This window comes from Pholis gunnellus, assembly GCF_910591455.1.
Source record: "Pholis gunnellus genome assembly, chromosome: 3".
Classification (NCBI taxonomy): Eukaryota; Metazoa; Chordata; class Actinopteri; order Perciformes; family Pholidae; genus Pholis; species Pholis gunnellus.
This window is the reverse complement of record NC_136529.1, coordinates 25,346,575-25,362,832: the sequence shown is the minus strand read 5'-3', so window position 1 is coordinate 25,362,832 and position 16,258 is coordinate 25,346,575. Positions and strand designations below refer to the sequence as shown.

General features: G+C 40.3%; 2 protein-coding genes across 2 annotated transcripts; both read right to left on the bottom strand.

Annotated features, from left to right (window-relative positions):
* Nucleotides 1-3,396: 3,396 nt before the first annotated feature.
* Nucleotides 3,397-11,222, bottom strand: asb14a (ankyrin repeat and SOCS box containing 14a). Its single transcript, XM_079186649.1, has 13 exons — nt 11,181-11,222; nt 10,016-10,156; nt 9,359-9,411; nt 8,654-8,788; nt 8,385-8,543; nt 7,207-7,452; nt 6,535-6,706; nt 6,298-6,403; nt 5,903-6,082; nt 5,165-5,293; nt 4,874-5,002; nt 3,943-4,096; nt 3,397-3,812 (listed from the first exon to the last, which is right to left on the bottom strand). Exons 2-13 carry the CDS (start codon nt 10,138-10,140, stop codon nt 3,637-3,639), a joined length of 1,764 nt encoding a protein of 587 aa, XP_079042775.1. The 5' UTR covers nt 10,141-10,156; nt 11,181-11,222; the 3' UTR covers nt 3,397-3,636.
* A 1,143-nt stretch (nt 11,223-12,365) lies between these two features.
* On the bottom strand, nt 12,366-14,730 carry rps23 (ribosomal protein S23). Its single transcript, XM_079186663.1, has 4 exons — nt 14,647-14,730; nt 13,184-13,343; nt 12,708-12,828; nt 12,366-12,554 (listed from the first exon to the last, which is right to left on the bottom strand). The coding sequence occupies exons 1-4, from the start codon at nt 14,648-14,650 to the stop codon at nt 12,408-12,410; spliced, it is 432 nt and encodes a 143-aa protein (XP_079042789.1). The 5' UTR covers nt 14,651-14,730; the 3' UTR covers nt 12,366-12,407.
* Nucleotides 14,731-16,258: the final 1,528 nt, after the last annotated feature.

The following is a 16,258-nucleotide window of genomic DNA, read 5'->3' as shown; positions in this document are numbered from 1 at the left end:
GGGGGGGGGGGGGGGGGGGGGGTAAATGTTTTGTCTTATACACCCCCCCAATTCCCCTTTCACCCAAATGTATAAAATGTAAAGATATTTTGAGACACTGTGTGGGAAGTTACGCAGTATTATTTGAGCTAACTCAAGTCTGTGTTGTTTGCTGCTGACCTGTCTTCAGTTAAATGCTGATTGGGCATCAATAGACAAAGCCAGACTGTGTTTCATGAAGAAAACGGTCGCAGTAAATCCAGACTTCAGTGAGCTCAGTGAGCCCGACACTTCTTCTGCCTGCTGTAGAGTTGTTGCTCTGGTGGGAAGCTCTAGTGTGTGTGTGTGTGTGTGTGTGTGTGTGTGTGTGTGTGTGTGTGTGTGTGTGTGTGTGTGTGTGTGTGTGTGTGTGTGTGTGTGTGTGTGTGTGTGTGTGTGTGTGTGAGAGCAGGTAGACGCCATCTTTACTCTCTGGTTTGTTTCACTTCACACCTCTAAGGAGTTGGTAAAGAACTGCATGCACATTAATGTCCTCCTGTTTTGGGTCAGCGTCCACCACAGCGTCATAAACATTCTTGTTACAGTCGTCACAGAGTCTAAGGCGACGGCGGTTCCACGTGTCCTCTCAAGATCATGATACCCCATCATGGATATTATAGCCTCAATGATCGATCAGAGTTGTTTTAGCAGCATTTTCTGCATCTGACATCACCCTGACTGTTTGTTAGAACAGTGAAAGTACGTGAGATTAAATCTTTCCAGAAGCTTTTGGGCTCTTGTTGTGATTTCTTACCCAGACAGACACGTCCAGCTCTGCCCCGACAGGTGAATCCTGCTGCAGAAGAAGAAGAAGAAGAAGCCTGCAGGTCAAATAAGACTGTCAGTTCTCATCAATAGCTTTGATTATCATACAAGAGATACAGAGTCACATAATTCAGTCAATCCAGTCACTAAATCAGGACCTTAAACTTGGAAGTTTTGTTTATTTTGGCCACTTGAGAGCAGAAGAAACTCATTAACACATCATTGACAAACAATCACCTTTTAAAGAAACAAGTGTTTTAGATTTAGGAGGATTTATTGGCAGAAATGTAATATAATATTCATAACTGTTTTCATTGGTGTATAATCCATATACTGTATATAAGATGTATAATACAAGTAGTATATTATAAGGTATAATCACCTGAAACTAAGAATTGTGTATTCGTTACGTCATAATGAGCCGTTTATATCTACATCTTGAGCGGGTCTTCAGGAGATCCGCCATGTTGCTACAGTAGCCCAGAGGGGACAAACCAAACGGTGACTTACCTGAAGGATACCATAGTAACTTCACCACTATTTATACTTCCAGCAGCTATAGAGCAACGTGATCCTTCATTTGGAGTCCTGTTTGAGTCCACCTCATCAATGTAAGTCTGATATTCGCTCTCTTTTATCTCTGGTTTTGGTCTCCACCCACTCCTGAGGGGATTATCTGTCTCTTTAGCTGCTAATTCAGAGCATTAATTAACTTGTAGAGAACAACTATTTTTAATATGGTGGAGTAATGAGTCTGTTTCCCACTGACTAGCTAAATGCCACCGCTTAAGTTAAACACCGTTAGCGCTTTCAGCTCTGTTGCTGTTAGCACCGTTAGCTAAAGAACCGCTGACTTCAGCCGTCCATGTTGAGAGCCGTGTGAAGGCAATACATGTGCTCTAGATTGCGTATTGAGCACCTTCAGCTGCTAGCTCCACCATGTTAAAAATTCAGACAAAATTTCCCAGATCTTCTGGCAATCTTTCTCATCCATGAGGCTCATAGACCAAACGCACTAGCATTTACTTTGTCTCTTTCCCGATCTAAGTCTATGGGTAAAAGCCTCATGGCATCACGTGATGGACCGTAAATTGTTATTACACCGTTTGGCCACTCTGTGAAATGTGCTGCTGCTCTCACCATCAGTATTTATGTTTTTATTTTTCCTACATGTTTTATTTGTTTCTTTGTTTTTTTAGTTGAAATGGGTTTCTACAGAAAACTTCTAGACAAAGTGTAAATCTTTGATAAACTTCCGAGGTGTTGATGTTTTAAAATACCAAACACCAGAATCTCTTTGTGTTCATCAGATAATCAGGACTCATGTTGGGACAAAGATGTCGGAGCCTTCCTTCTAAAACTCCAGTAGAAGTCTGCATATTTAAAAGCTTCACATCGAGGGATTCAGCACAGCAGGAGGGCGGGTTGAACCCGGTCCTCTGCTTGTCTCTGTGACCTCCTGCTGTGTGGAGTCCACATCTGTTGTTGTGTAAAGACTCTCAGCAGAGAGTCGCCATCAGATCTGTGTGTCAAAAGTACAAGATGTACAAGTTATTTAATCTTGTATTCAATCTTTAAAGCGTTTTATTTCTTCTCATAAATAGCTATTTGAAAATCTTCCTGCAGCGGTCAAAATAAGATCTGTGTCTTAATTCAGTGTGACTCGTTTGTTTTGTTTGGAAATGCTTTATTGTGATGACAGGAGGTCATCATAAACCACCTGTAGAGACACTCAGCTGCTGGGTAAGCTTCAGTATTGATCTTCATTTAAATTAAATTAAACCAGTAATGTCCAGGAGGCAGGGACGCATTAAATGATGGCTCATTTTATAGAATAATTATAAAGTAAATTACTGTATCTTTAACACCAAAACCCTACTACTTACTTTACTGTTATGTCGTCTTCATTGATAGACCTCATACTTTATGACACGAGAACTGTGCTTTATAGATCATTTTAAAATGATCTCTCAAATTATTATAATGTTTTGGATTATTTGGAGATTTTGATCAAAAGTATTGAGACAAATCTAATTCCATACATGGGTAGCCTCATGACACTAACACCTGTTGTAATATATATTTGAATTAAAGCCCACAATCAGTTATGAATTCACTAATCACAATATTCTTGAAATTATTGTCTGAACAAAACACTTCTGACATTATTGTATTCTTGTTTTTAACTATCTGGATATTTCTTGTATACAAAGTGGTGATGTTGTCCTGATGGTGGCGCTAGAGGAACATCCTCTGGGAACCGAGAATATCACCAGCTGGTAGTAGAGATCTCCTGATGATAGAAACATATTAACTCTAAATCAGATTCAAATCTGTGGGATGTGCAGGTTTGTAGTATCACCAATAAAGACAACAAGCAGCAGGATAATAAATAATCCTTTATTTCCTTTCAGTAGAATCACATTGTGATGAAGTAAACTTAACAAGACTTAACGCACATTTGTGTTAACAAATGTGACAATAAAGTAAAAATACTAATTCAATCTGACAAAAAGATATCTGAAACAAAGGTGAGACCATTTTTATTGTTGTTGACATCCTATTATTGTTATTTTTCTATCCTTTAATGGAAATAAGACTTTAATTCCGTTTCTAATTCTTGATTCACACTGGATGTTATCCTCCAAGTCTCTATTTACTTTCAAATGCTTCATGTTTCATCAAAATATACACAATCACAGACACTAACATCACACACTGTCATTGGTTACATTAAAAATACATTCGTTTTAATAGAAAAAGACAATCAAATCAAATCAAAACTTTAAAGTGTGATTTTTAAATTACATTACACGTTCATATTGAACTATTTTCTCTTATTTTAGTCCTGCATCACCCCGGTGTGCTGCTCTCCCGACCGTACAGGTCGTACTCCCGGTACAGGACGTAGTCCTTCAGTCGCACCGGCAACGGCAGGAAGCTCATGAAGACCGGCGATCGCAGACGGAGGCGACCGAGACAACGACGGATCCGCAGACGACAGAGATGCTGCAGACAGCGAGTGTTCTCTGGAGAGGAGGAGGAGGAGGAGGAGGAGGAGGAGGAGGAGGAGGAGGAGGAGGAGGAGGAAACATTAACAAAGACCACCGGATGTGTGTTTTTGTTTGCAGGGATTAATAACGTTTGATTTAATTTAACCTTGCAGCCTGCAGATGTCGGGCCACTGCTGCTGCTCCATCACAGCCGCCTTCAGCTTGGAGCACAAGGGCACGTGATCCAGGTAGTCTAACATGACGCGGACCACCTGACCGGAGAGGTCCTTCAGCCAGTAGACGGTGATCACCTCGCAGAACTGCACTGACAGAAGGTCAACAGAAGGTTTTACATGTCCAGGTAGGTCTGAATGAGCTTCATAACACACGTTCTGAAATGACTGAATGATTCAAAGTATTATAACTTTAACATTAATAAACTGTGACGAGTTTAACATCCTCCGAGTTCTGCAGCAAGAGGAGATTTGATGTGGTTTAATGGCAGAAGATTCATTTTTTTGCTGCAGACATTCATTGTCTCCGGAGGATAAATCTTAATAACTTTGAAGATCCTTTGACTTCTCTTTTAGTGACACCAGCAGGTCCACGTTTCTAACTTTTCCAGCAGTTTATGACATTAAACATCTGACAGTTAACAATTTTTAGAAATTTTTGGGACCATCGTTATTGATACAGTTGGTTTAAGATTTTTAAAAGGAATAGTTCACCCAAAACAATATGATTTTTATATAGTCCTCACTTGCCTCGGCTGTTAATGGTCCGAAAAAGTAGTGTTTAAGAGAACGAAGCAAAAGATAATTCTAATTTCTAATAATACTTATTGGTGCATCTTAAAGAGCAGAGGGAGTACTACATACAACTTATATTGTTTGTGGGTGAACTATTCCTTTTAATAGCTTTAGAGCTCCTGTGACGGGAAACCTCTCAAACTAAATTACCACAACTTCTGACCATTTTTAGGACATTTAGGAAAATTGGGAGATGGTGGTTTTATATTAGCAAGGCAACTTTTTCAGCTCCTAGTTTATGTTTCAGTTAGTTTAACACTGAGCGAGCTCTGATGAACTTTACGTTACAATGGTGTCTTTGATCACAGAGTTGCTCCATCCCTCGTAGTCTTCAGGGATGTGGGAGCCGTTACCGTAGGGACAGTCGAAGCAACGCTCCACATCGTAACCATAGTTGCATAACATCCTGAGGACCACCTAACACACACACACACATACACAGCAGGCCAGATTCAACTCAAAAACAGCAACCAAAAGGTGACAACTGTACCGACAGAAACAACATAATTAAGGGTTGTAAAACTAATGTTTTTATAAAATGTTTTTTTAAGAATAACGATAATAAGAGCAACGGTTTACCTCGTCTTTGAGAGCGTACTGCAGCGCTGACGGGAAGTGCGTTGTGTTTATTCTGCAGTAATAGTTGACGTTGGCACCAAACCTCAGCAACAGGTTGATCAACTCGTAGTTGCCCACACGCAGTGAAATCTTAAAGACACAGTCACTGGATCAGCAACAGAGGTTTCTGCTCAGGGAGGTGATGGGCTGACAGACGAACAACAGCGTATCCATCCGCCAAGTATCGATTAGTGAACAAATCAGTGTGAGGGTTAGTCAACTAAGACGTTCTTTGGTTGAGGACATGACAGGCACAACGATACCAAACCTGGCAACCTCACTGTGACAACACTTCAGAAACCTGAACACGATCACTGCAACAACTGTTGTTTGTCAAAAAATAGTTCCAGCAAGTAACTCCCCGTAAAACCACAAACTCTTCCGTTTATGTGCCGACTAATCAAAGGAGATACAATTAGTGAGCTTCATGGGTGTTGTCAGGTGTATTTCTTTCACTGTAGACAGAGCTAGGCTAACAGTTTCCCCCTGCTTCCAGTCTTTATGCTAAGCTAAGCTAACCACATCCTGACTTCAGCTCTGAACGTCGAACACAAACATCTTTTCCTCTCACTCTCAGAAAGAAAGTGCATTACTGTGTTTCCCAAACTGTGTTACCCAACTTCTTTGAATATTAGGTTTGAGGTTTTTAATGTTGGGTATATCACACACACACACACACACACACACACACACGGGTACCTGCAGACATTTGATTGGGTCTTGGTTGGCCATGGCCCCGGCCTCCAGCAGCAGTTTGGCTGACGGCACGTCGTTATTTAAGACCGCGAAGAAGAGCGCCGACTTCCTCTCGTCGTCATAGCTGCGCCGAGCCCAGGGATGGAGCATGTAGTTGGGGTCGTAACCTGCGTCCAGCAAGGCCTGATGGGAAGTTGGGGAGGAGGGACATTGTACAGTACTCTTAATGCAGAATGTCATATTTCTGAAAAATGCATATTATTTTACTGTATTATAATTATTGATGCTCTGAATATGAAAATACTCAAGTAAAATACAAGTACCTAAAACCTGTACTGAAGTACAGTAGTTAAGTAAATGTACTTAGTTACTTTCCACACACACACACACATACACACCTTGATGCAGTGTGGATGTTCTCCTGCAGCAGCAGAGTGGAGAGGACTTATCCCGATGTCGTTGACTTCTGCCTTAGAAGTGACTGGAATCAGCAGCTTTAGAGCTCTGAGACACACACACACACACACACACACACACACACACACACCTCCATCTGATGATGTAGTTTACAACCACTTTACAGAATAAAACACAACAAATGACTCATGAAATGTGATGTAATATTTAACATTTACTGCAGGTGTCCTTGGTGTGCGACGCGGTGGATCGGCATGTGTCCCGTCTGTTTGGCCACGTTGGCGTCGGCGCCGTATTCCAGCAGCAGACTGATAACTTCTGGATCTCCCGAGGAAGACGCCTCGTACAAGATGGAGGCCTCATCCTGCGCCTGGGACAGGACGTCCGCCCCTGCAGGACGGACAAGAGGGAATTGAGTTTTTAAAAAAAGAGACGGTAAGTTAGCCACTTGATGACAGGACGAGGTATTAAAGTATCAAAAGTACTGCTGTGGTGCATTAATCTAAGCAGCATTTAAGTTGTTTCGCTGGTTGAGGTGAAGCTAGTTAATACACTGTATATATATCAATAAGTCATGTTTTTATCAACTGATTATATGTTATGTTTTTAAAATCTTAATCTGCAAAGTAACCAGTAACTTTAACCATCAAATAAATGTAGAGAAGTATAAAGTACTATATTTGCCACTGAAATGTAGTGGAGCTAAAGAATAAAGTTGCAAAATAAACACAAATATTCAAGTAAACAACTTCAGTAGCTGTACTTTCTGATATACTGCATAGATACTACTAGTACTTAGGTACAATAATAAGGAAGTGTTTGATAAGAAGCTGTAAAATGTTGCACTTTGAGGACTCTTGTCCTGCTACCAGACGTCCCTGCTCTCTCACCTCTCCTCAGCAGCGTCTCCACCACCTCCAGGTGTCCGGCCTGAGCGGCCAGCGCCAGCGGGGTGAGGCCGTAGTCGCTCCGAGGGTCCGTCTGCGCTCCGGCCTCCAGCAGCAGCGTCACCAGCGGCGTCTTACCCAGCCACGAGGCCTCGTGGAGGGGACGGCGGCCGTGGCAGCCCGCCTGGTTCACCCTGGAGCCCCGCTGGAGCAGCAGCTTCATCAGGTCAGCGCGGTCTGAACGGATCGCTGCAGAACGAGTCAAACATGATGACGATGAAAAGAAGCACAATGTTGTCTTATTTTGTAAACAAACGTAAACAACATGTGGTTTGCAGCCACTGTTTATTAGTGGTGGAAAGTAACTGAGTACGTTTACTCAAAGTACTTTTTTAAGCACAAATTTGATGTACTTGTATTTGAGTATTGCGTATTTTCATACCACTTATACTTTTACTCTAATACAACACAGAAGGAAATGTTGTACAGTTTTAGCTTTACAAATAAAATATATTCATAAAAATCATATGAAGTGCTCATAAAACATGATGCTTTGTTATAAACTATACTACTATCAATACGTTGATTGATAGAAAATGTAATGGCAACTATTTTGATAACAGAATTATGTTGATCATTTAAATTAGATTTAACTAGAATAACTTTCAAACAAAGATGTTGACGGCGTCAACAATCAATTGATTAATGGAGAAAATAATCAGCAGATTGATTCATAATGAAAAAGATTATTAGTTGTTTAAAATGAGCTCCACCTCAACCAACTACAACAGTAAAATCCTGCTTTTACATAAATCCATGAGTAATAATAATCTAATTATATAATGTAGATTATAACAGTCACAGGACATTCATCTTTACTTTTAATACTTTCAGAACATGTTCCTGATTGTACTTACATACTTTTACTCAAATAACATTTTAGATTCAGAACTTTTACTTTTACTGAAGTAAAGGATCAGAGTACTTCCTCACGCTGCAGTTTGTTTCCGTTTAAATGAAGGAATTAATCAGAAGGATGGCAAGTATGTTTAAACTGTGACAGAATGTCTGCAGCGTGTGTTTCAGTATTTCAATATGAATTATAGCAACAATTTATAGGACTTTTATGAAACAGTTTTTAGAGTTCAGTCCACAGGGCAGTGAAGCGTCGGTCAGCCCACCTACTAGCAGCGCTGAGTCCTGGTCCTGGTCCTGACTGTCCGGCTGGGCTCCATGTTGAAGGAGGAAGGAGGCGTTTTCTATCAGACCTCCTTCCACCGCCAGGAAGAGAGGAGTCTGACCACGAAGAGTGCGACTCTCCACGGAGTCTGAGCCTGAAACTGGAGGACGTGACGCTCCACTGTGTGATCTCATTAAAGCTTCTGTTTCATTGATTTAGGTGTTTCGTTATTATGAAGCTGTGCACAATCAGTATAAAGCGGATGCAAACCTTTGAATGTGAGCTCCAGGACGGTTTGGTTGCTCTGAGCTGCTGCTTCATGCAGAGGAGTCCAACCTCGGCCGTCTGTCTGTGAGAACTCGTCTCTCTGTCGGGCGATGAGATCCTTCAAGAGCTTCTCGTTACCTGGAGGGACGGAGGGTCAGCAGCAGTAAATATGTCAACTTCTGTCCCTTTTTATATTATTAGGAGGTCGTAAATGTTCTTTCCCTTTTAAAATAAAAAATGACCCACTAAGTTTAAGAATAAACTAGATATCAAAGTCCAACTGAAATCACATTAGTTACTTTTTGAGTCAAAAATAATGTCTTTTTTTATTGCTATTTATTGTTTTTTATTATTAAAAGAAAGAAAAAATGTCCGTCAAATAAATGCAAAATTGGACGGAGCCATCGTGACTTTTTTTAATATAAAATGTTCATTTTCTGCTTTTTGTTTCAGAATTTTCAGAAGAGGAACACCGAACTAGTCATTTACAGAGCGTTTAAGCTGTAATGTCAGTGAAAAGCAGCCATCAGAAACTAAAAAAGTTAATAATTGAATCAACTTAACCACCACTAAATCCAGAAAATGCATCATGAGTTCTAAGGATATCTTAAAATGTATATACTTGACAGTTTAATGTGTATTATTTTATAGTAAACCACAGCTAAAGCATTCATACTTGATACCTGGATACACGCCTTGTATCCTCACCTTGTCTTATTGCCGTGAAGATCGGGCTGCTGTGTGCAGACTCCGGCCCGGAGCTGTGAGCAACGGAGATGTTAAATTAAACACAAAGTAGAACTAAATTCTGTGGAACTGAAGAGGAAAAGTCCTCTGATCTGAAGAGCTTCACTTGAATAATATTGGTTCAAAAAGTAACTGGAAAACTAACAAACTATTCAGTGCAACTAATTACAACACTGAACATCTCAAGTTCTTACAGATTAAAGTATTTCACCGCTGGGAAGTTGGTCTCTTCAAATTAAATTTCTAATCTCTAAAGAAAATGAGCGGGTGAAATATAAATATAAGAATAATATAAATTACGTTAACTGGTTGGTGTTCAAAGAAAAACAATAAAAAGCTTTTATTTTCATTAGGAACTAATTTGTGGTTAAAGGGAAACGTATAAAGCTTTATATTTTATATTTATGCTCAATTATTTGCTCAATTTTTTTATCTTTTTAATGTCTTTTGTGTTAGAATTGTAGTTATTTCGGTTCGTGGAAGAAACTCAAATTTACACATTTGTTTCAGAATATAAACTTGAAGAAAATTGCAAATCCAGTAACAGGACAGTAAAGGAAAGAGCAGAACTTCCATCATGTAGGAGTTGATCATTTCACCAAAACAAGTATTCATGACCTTGGTTTCTGAGCTTCCTTCTGTTTGTTGCTCTCCAGAAGACTTTGTTCGATCATGTACTGAGTCGCTGCGTCCTCCTCTTCATCCTCATCATCCTCCTGCAGCCCAAATCGCCCAAACTCCATGATGAAGACGATGGCCCTGTTCAAAAAGGCATATTTCACTGAACTTGTGAGATCAGCAGGTCGGTGTTGGTTTAAATCCGATCCTTCTGCAGTTATGAACCCTACATGTTGATAGGTGAGTGGACCCCTGAACACTGAAACAGGACGTGATAGTCGGCATTAATCTGCTGCTATGAAAGCTTCCACTCTTCTGGTTTCAGACTTTCCACCAGATGTCTGAACCAGGCTGCAGGAATCTGTGATCATCTCAAAGGTGTTTGTGCAGACCAGTCAGGTTCTTACGCACCGAACTGGTTAAACCGTTTCCTTGTTGGTGCACAGCAGAGGACCTTCACCAAACTGTTGTTGACAGGTTGAAGGAGCATTGCGGCCTAAAGTTGCTCCTTGACTTTAGAATATCAGAATAGCATCCTGCACAACTTAAAAAAGAATCTAAAAAGCTGATTGTGTCTCGCCTATTTCTGTCAAATACAGACCTTTCCTGATTTTCTGAATTCATATATATATATATATATATATATATTAAAGAAGAGCTACAGTTTATAACCACTGTTTGTTTGGCCAAAATATAATTGCATGCTGTAAGATTTCCCAAAAGTACAGTAAACATATGTGGAACGTTCAGTGCTAGAAAGTAAGAAGCCACAATGAGCATAACAATCTTACCAAACCTCAACCAAACAGTAGTTTCAACACGTCTGTGTTTAAGGTTGTAACAGTACTGCATTATTAAGAGTGATGGTTATCATACAGAGTACATTTGCTTATTTATGGTATTGAACAAAACGGACGTGAGTGAGCGAGTGATTGACGGGAGCAATCTGGTTGAGCACCGTCAGCGTATTTTAGTTAATCATAGTACATTATTGAAGAAGCTCACAGCTGTTTTTCATATAGCAGTTAATTAACTGTAGTGCTGCTAACATCCCTTAGAATCATAGTAACTGATATTAACAGTGTTCTACTGTCACACCCCGTTTGTCTCTCTGGTTCTCTGGCTGTAGGTTCCTGTGCTGACAGACGTCTCTGTGCTTCTTTACCTTGTGGTTTGTGTCGAGTCGTTTTGATTTCCTCTACTCGGCTGTTCGAGTCCCTGCAGATTAAAAGAGGATCTGTTGTTGTTGCTGTAGACGGCAGGAGGAGGAGGAGGAGAGGTATCTGACCCGTGACTGAAACCTGAGCTTTATGTCTGCATGGGTTCTGTCAATGAATCCATGTTCCATATTGTTTTAATAGTAAAGCACTGTGTCTGCAAATGCATGCGATTTATACTCAAGATCAAATTCTTTGTCTTGGAATGGTGTCATTAAAGTATCGCAATTCTGCAGGGAAAGACTCTGCAGGTTCGTGTGAGCTCTAGACCTCCATGATTCAGCTGTTTGGTTGCAGCACTCTGGCTGAGGAGGGATCTGACACCGGTTACTATATTTACCTCCAGAAGAGTTAATGAAGTAAACTGATTAGCAGCTAGTGTGACACTGCAGATCAGACCATGCCTGGATTACTCTGCAGTATATTTGATTCATCTGACAACTACTTCTCAGATTAAATTGTTTTGTCCATGAAGAGTTCCAGGTGATATTAGAGGTGGAGCCAGAGACGTTTGACATTTTTGCTTTAGAAAAGGCGATTTAGAGTCAAAGTAGTTCTTCATGAATTGTATATTAATATTGAAAAGGTCTTAAAACTAGATTTTGAAAAAAAACAGCTAGAGCCAGAGGGCTCAGCGGCCCCGATCACAGTGTTGGTGGTTTGATCTCCAGCTCGTCCCGTCTACACTTTTAAAAAGATCTTTGCTACAATCTGTGTTAGTGTGCACTTCTGAGAGGAAAATTGTAAAATGCTTTGGATTAAAGTGCTATATTAATGCATTCCACTGAACTATTTAAATAAACAAATCCTTCAGGAAACTCATGTAAACCAGTATTGAGCTTGTAGGACCGTTTACCAGGAATTTTATTTTAACCCAAGTAACTAAAAAAACTATTGGAAGCAAAACATATCCAATTTTAGAAACTGTTCCACAAAGCTCACATCCTCGGCTTGATGGATTATTAAACTGTCTTAATGATGTAATGCGTCAGATGATTGGGAGCTTGTAAATGACAAATTGCACAAACTTACAGGAAGTACAGTCTGTAAGCATGTGGACTCATTTCATGCTTTTTAAGTCTTGTAAAAGTAGCAATTGTGACCAATAATTAAATAACACGAAAGACCCAGACTGTAATTGAAAATGTGTTTATTGTATTTTCTGTCTCAACTGTTTATGACCTTGGTCTCTCCTTCTTGCCTTTGTACAGAGCCAGCAGAGACACGTTGGCCACCTTGACCACCTTAAAACGAACACCAGGAATGTCACCAACGGCGTGACCTTTACGTCCGAATCCTGCCACCAGAACCTCATCGTTCTCCTGCAGGGGAGGAGAGAGAGAGAGAGAGGAGAGCGGGTGGTCAGTAAAAGAACACAGGCGTCTACATGTAGATTAGGGAAAAACTCAACAGATTAAATTAGCTGAACCTGGAATACAATTAGTATAGACTTAGTTTAATGGGCGGGTATTTACCTCGATGAAGTTGAGGCAACCATCGTTGGGGACGAAGGCGGTGATCTTCTTGCCGTTCTTGATGAGCTGAACTCTCACACATTTCCTGATGGCAGAGTTGGGCTGCTTAGCCTCAACACCACTGCAGACGGGGAAAAAAAACACTTTAACCAACTTAACATGAAAACAGTTCAAATTACCTTGAAGACTAGTAAAAGACTTAATGCAATACTTCACAGAAATAACATAACTGAATTTCCAGTAGGTATGATGGAGAGAGACTGACGTTTCCACCGGGTCACTCGAGTTGTTAATATACAATGTGAAGGTTTGAATCAAGCTCTCTGGTTAAGATGCTTTTAACTGGACCCTTGAGGGGTCGACTTCGTCTAAGTGGCAGAAATCAAAAGTCTAAAACGACCAGCTGTCCATGTCCAGTGTTTTGTTATCAGCCATCATTCCATCTTTTATGGTTCAGCGGGTCTCTTGGTACTCACACTTTCTCAAGAACGATGCCCTTGGCGTGGGAGGCTCCTCCGAAGGGGTTAGCCTTGAGGGCCGTGCCCAGATGGGCCTTCTTGTACTGTTTATCGTGCCATTTCTGCTCACGGCGGTGGTTACGGAGCTTCCTGGCTGTGCGCAGACCACGACACTTTCCTGGGAGACAAAGACAAACGATATTAGTGCCAACGCAGTCTTGTAGACATTCAACAAAGTATTCTTCACATACATTTGAAATGCTTAAATGTCTCCAAACCACACAGCTGCAGTAGAACAAAGACGTTATCCAACAACAACTATGCAAATGAAAAAATGTTTTCCTTTTAATGCCGGTCACTTTTTATCTTAAAAATATGGGTGAAAACTGTTAGAGAGCATCACCACCACTACGCTATGAACAACTTCTGACTGATTGGGTGGTGCAGCAACAACTTAACAGACACATCAGTAACCTCAATACTGTCAACTGCCTCCAATAATCTGATTTCATACACATGTAAATGAGAAACAAGGTTGCTTAAATCTCAAACTACATTTAATTTGATTTAAAACTCTAAGATCCGGGGTGTCATTAGGTAGCCTCTGAAGCTCCAGGTAAGTGTTTCCACACCTGAACAGTCATGAAGATTCAGACAGGTGAGCTGTAATTAAAAACCAGTTCCTTCCCTTAAGAACCAGGCCTCTCACTGTGGTCACTCCAAATACTCTTGACACAATAAGAAATGCTTAAATATGTGATTTTCTTTAAATGTTACAACATCGTGTCAGCGGACAGCGTCTTTCAGCTCAAAACAATCAGCTCTGTATTAAGCCCGAATTCACACTAACTACAAAACAGTTCAAGACCTAACCCTATACATAGGTTACATACCAAATGTAGTACAGTGTGTGAAACTATCTACAGTTAGCGTTATAGCCACTGCGGTTTAATACATGTGTCTGTACTGTTCACCAATAGTGAGCAAACATGATTGTAAATCACATAAATGCCGTCTGCGTGATTTATAGCGGTATTTCCCCCAAAACCTGCCGCAATTGTGACAGCAGAGACAAGCTAACGAAGCTTTTGGACATTAGCTGCGAGCGGCGTTAACAGGATGCTAACCTAGATTACACACACGCAGTCTGAAGATTCACACACGATCGCATATGACATCAAATTATGTTATTGAGCTGTTTAGCTACATACTGTAATTATGACCAACAACAATTTATGATGTAAAAGGGACGTATGCTATGCTACGCTAACCATGCTAACACGCAGCTCAGATGTGTTATGGCCGCTCCACGTTGCGGGGAGAGAATCGTAAAAACGGTCGGTGTTTAAGTCATCTTTGGAGTTTTTTACACCACAAACGCATCGAAAACAGTTTGTAAGATATTCATAAACGACATAGACGTAAAAAATGTCAGCAGTGAACAGAATAATTGAATATTTAGGGTGAAGTAAAGGCCGTACCCATGATTGCAGAAGCGAGCCTGGGATCGAAAGGAAGGACCCAAGATGCACCGGGGGAAAATGTCTAGTCTGAGGACCCCGGCTGGGAGTGGCTACAGAAGATGCCTGATTAAAATGATTACTCGAAGGTTAAGGTATCCATTGGTAAAACGATGACGATTCATTGTATGCTTTTATATTTTATACAGAACAAATAATTTGAATACTTTTGTTCTGATGACTTCTATAGACATACATTTAGATTTCTATCGGTTAGTCCAAACGTTTCAGCTTTTTAACATTATTTGAGACATTTTTTTTTTACCTGCAATATGTGAATTTAGTGTTGTATTTTATATAACTTACGTGAATCATTTGTTTTGCTTTATTCTTAGTTTTGTATAAGAAGTATAAAATAGCATACAATGCAAGTACAAGTACTGCACAATTGTACTTAAATGAGTAAATATATTAGTTACATTCCACCACTGGTCTTAGTCTTGTTTCCCTGCAGCACAAAATAGATTAATTGTTCAACCACAGTAATATTCAGACCAGTAGTTCTTCTCTTTATTCTCAATTATCCATCAACACTCTTGCATAATGTGAACAAACTGCAAACTAAATGACTCACAACTTAATATATTTTTATTCTTTGCTTGTGCAGTATCCTACTTTATAAAAGAGGTATAGTAGAATAATACAATACATTGTTAAATTAATAAGAAGCCAGCCATGATTGTATTCCATGTCTGAAAAATTGTAGATTCAAGGCAATTTCACTTCTCAAGTGTATCTTCAATATTTGTTCTGTCTGCACACTCGTCATTGTGAAGCCCTGTAATCTGCTGAAATTAAATGGATTTTGATCTGAAGTGAAAATGAGAAAATTTGGGGAAACTAGGGGGCGGGGCTCTCTCAGCCCCTTTCATGCCTGTGCCCTGCCCTGATTGGCTGATTTATCCGTCTGTTAAGGGGGCTTAAAGACGGTGGGCTGATTAAAGTAGATTACTAGGGTGGAGAGACGGAGGAGAGAGAGTGTGTGCTGGCATCCCTCTCTGAACACCACCGCGATGGCTTCACCATGGAAACACTGCTGCATCCTCCTCCTCTTCCTCTCTCTCCTTCTCCTGCATCCAAAACCATCAACCTGCCTCGAACGACGAGCTGCTGACGGGTAAGTGAAGCAGAGACAAGAGATTATGTTTTACCTTGATGCTGGTTGATTTTGACCTCTCGCGACGCTCTAATCTTTCACACTTGACACATCAGCTCAAAGATTACTGATGCGTTGTGACTGCGAGTCCCACCAGGACCTGGTTTCATTGTGCTTATTTCTTTAAAGGTGCATTTTTATTTGGTTGTTTGGTGACAGAAGAACAATCTGAAAAACCCAACATCGGACATATTATCATCTAGTGATGGTAACCAGTTATTTCACATGCAGCAGACATAGAGAGCAACATGATCATCCTGCTGGAGTTTTGTTTCTGTACCTGATGAAACCAAATAGTCACTCTCCTTTTAGCTGTTTTTTGGTACCTACCAACTCCTGGCATATATATATATAAGCATCGTAAACTGCTAAATGCTCCACTATGATCACCAGCTAATCTCTAACTTTGTGCGTCTG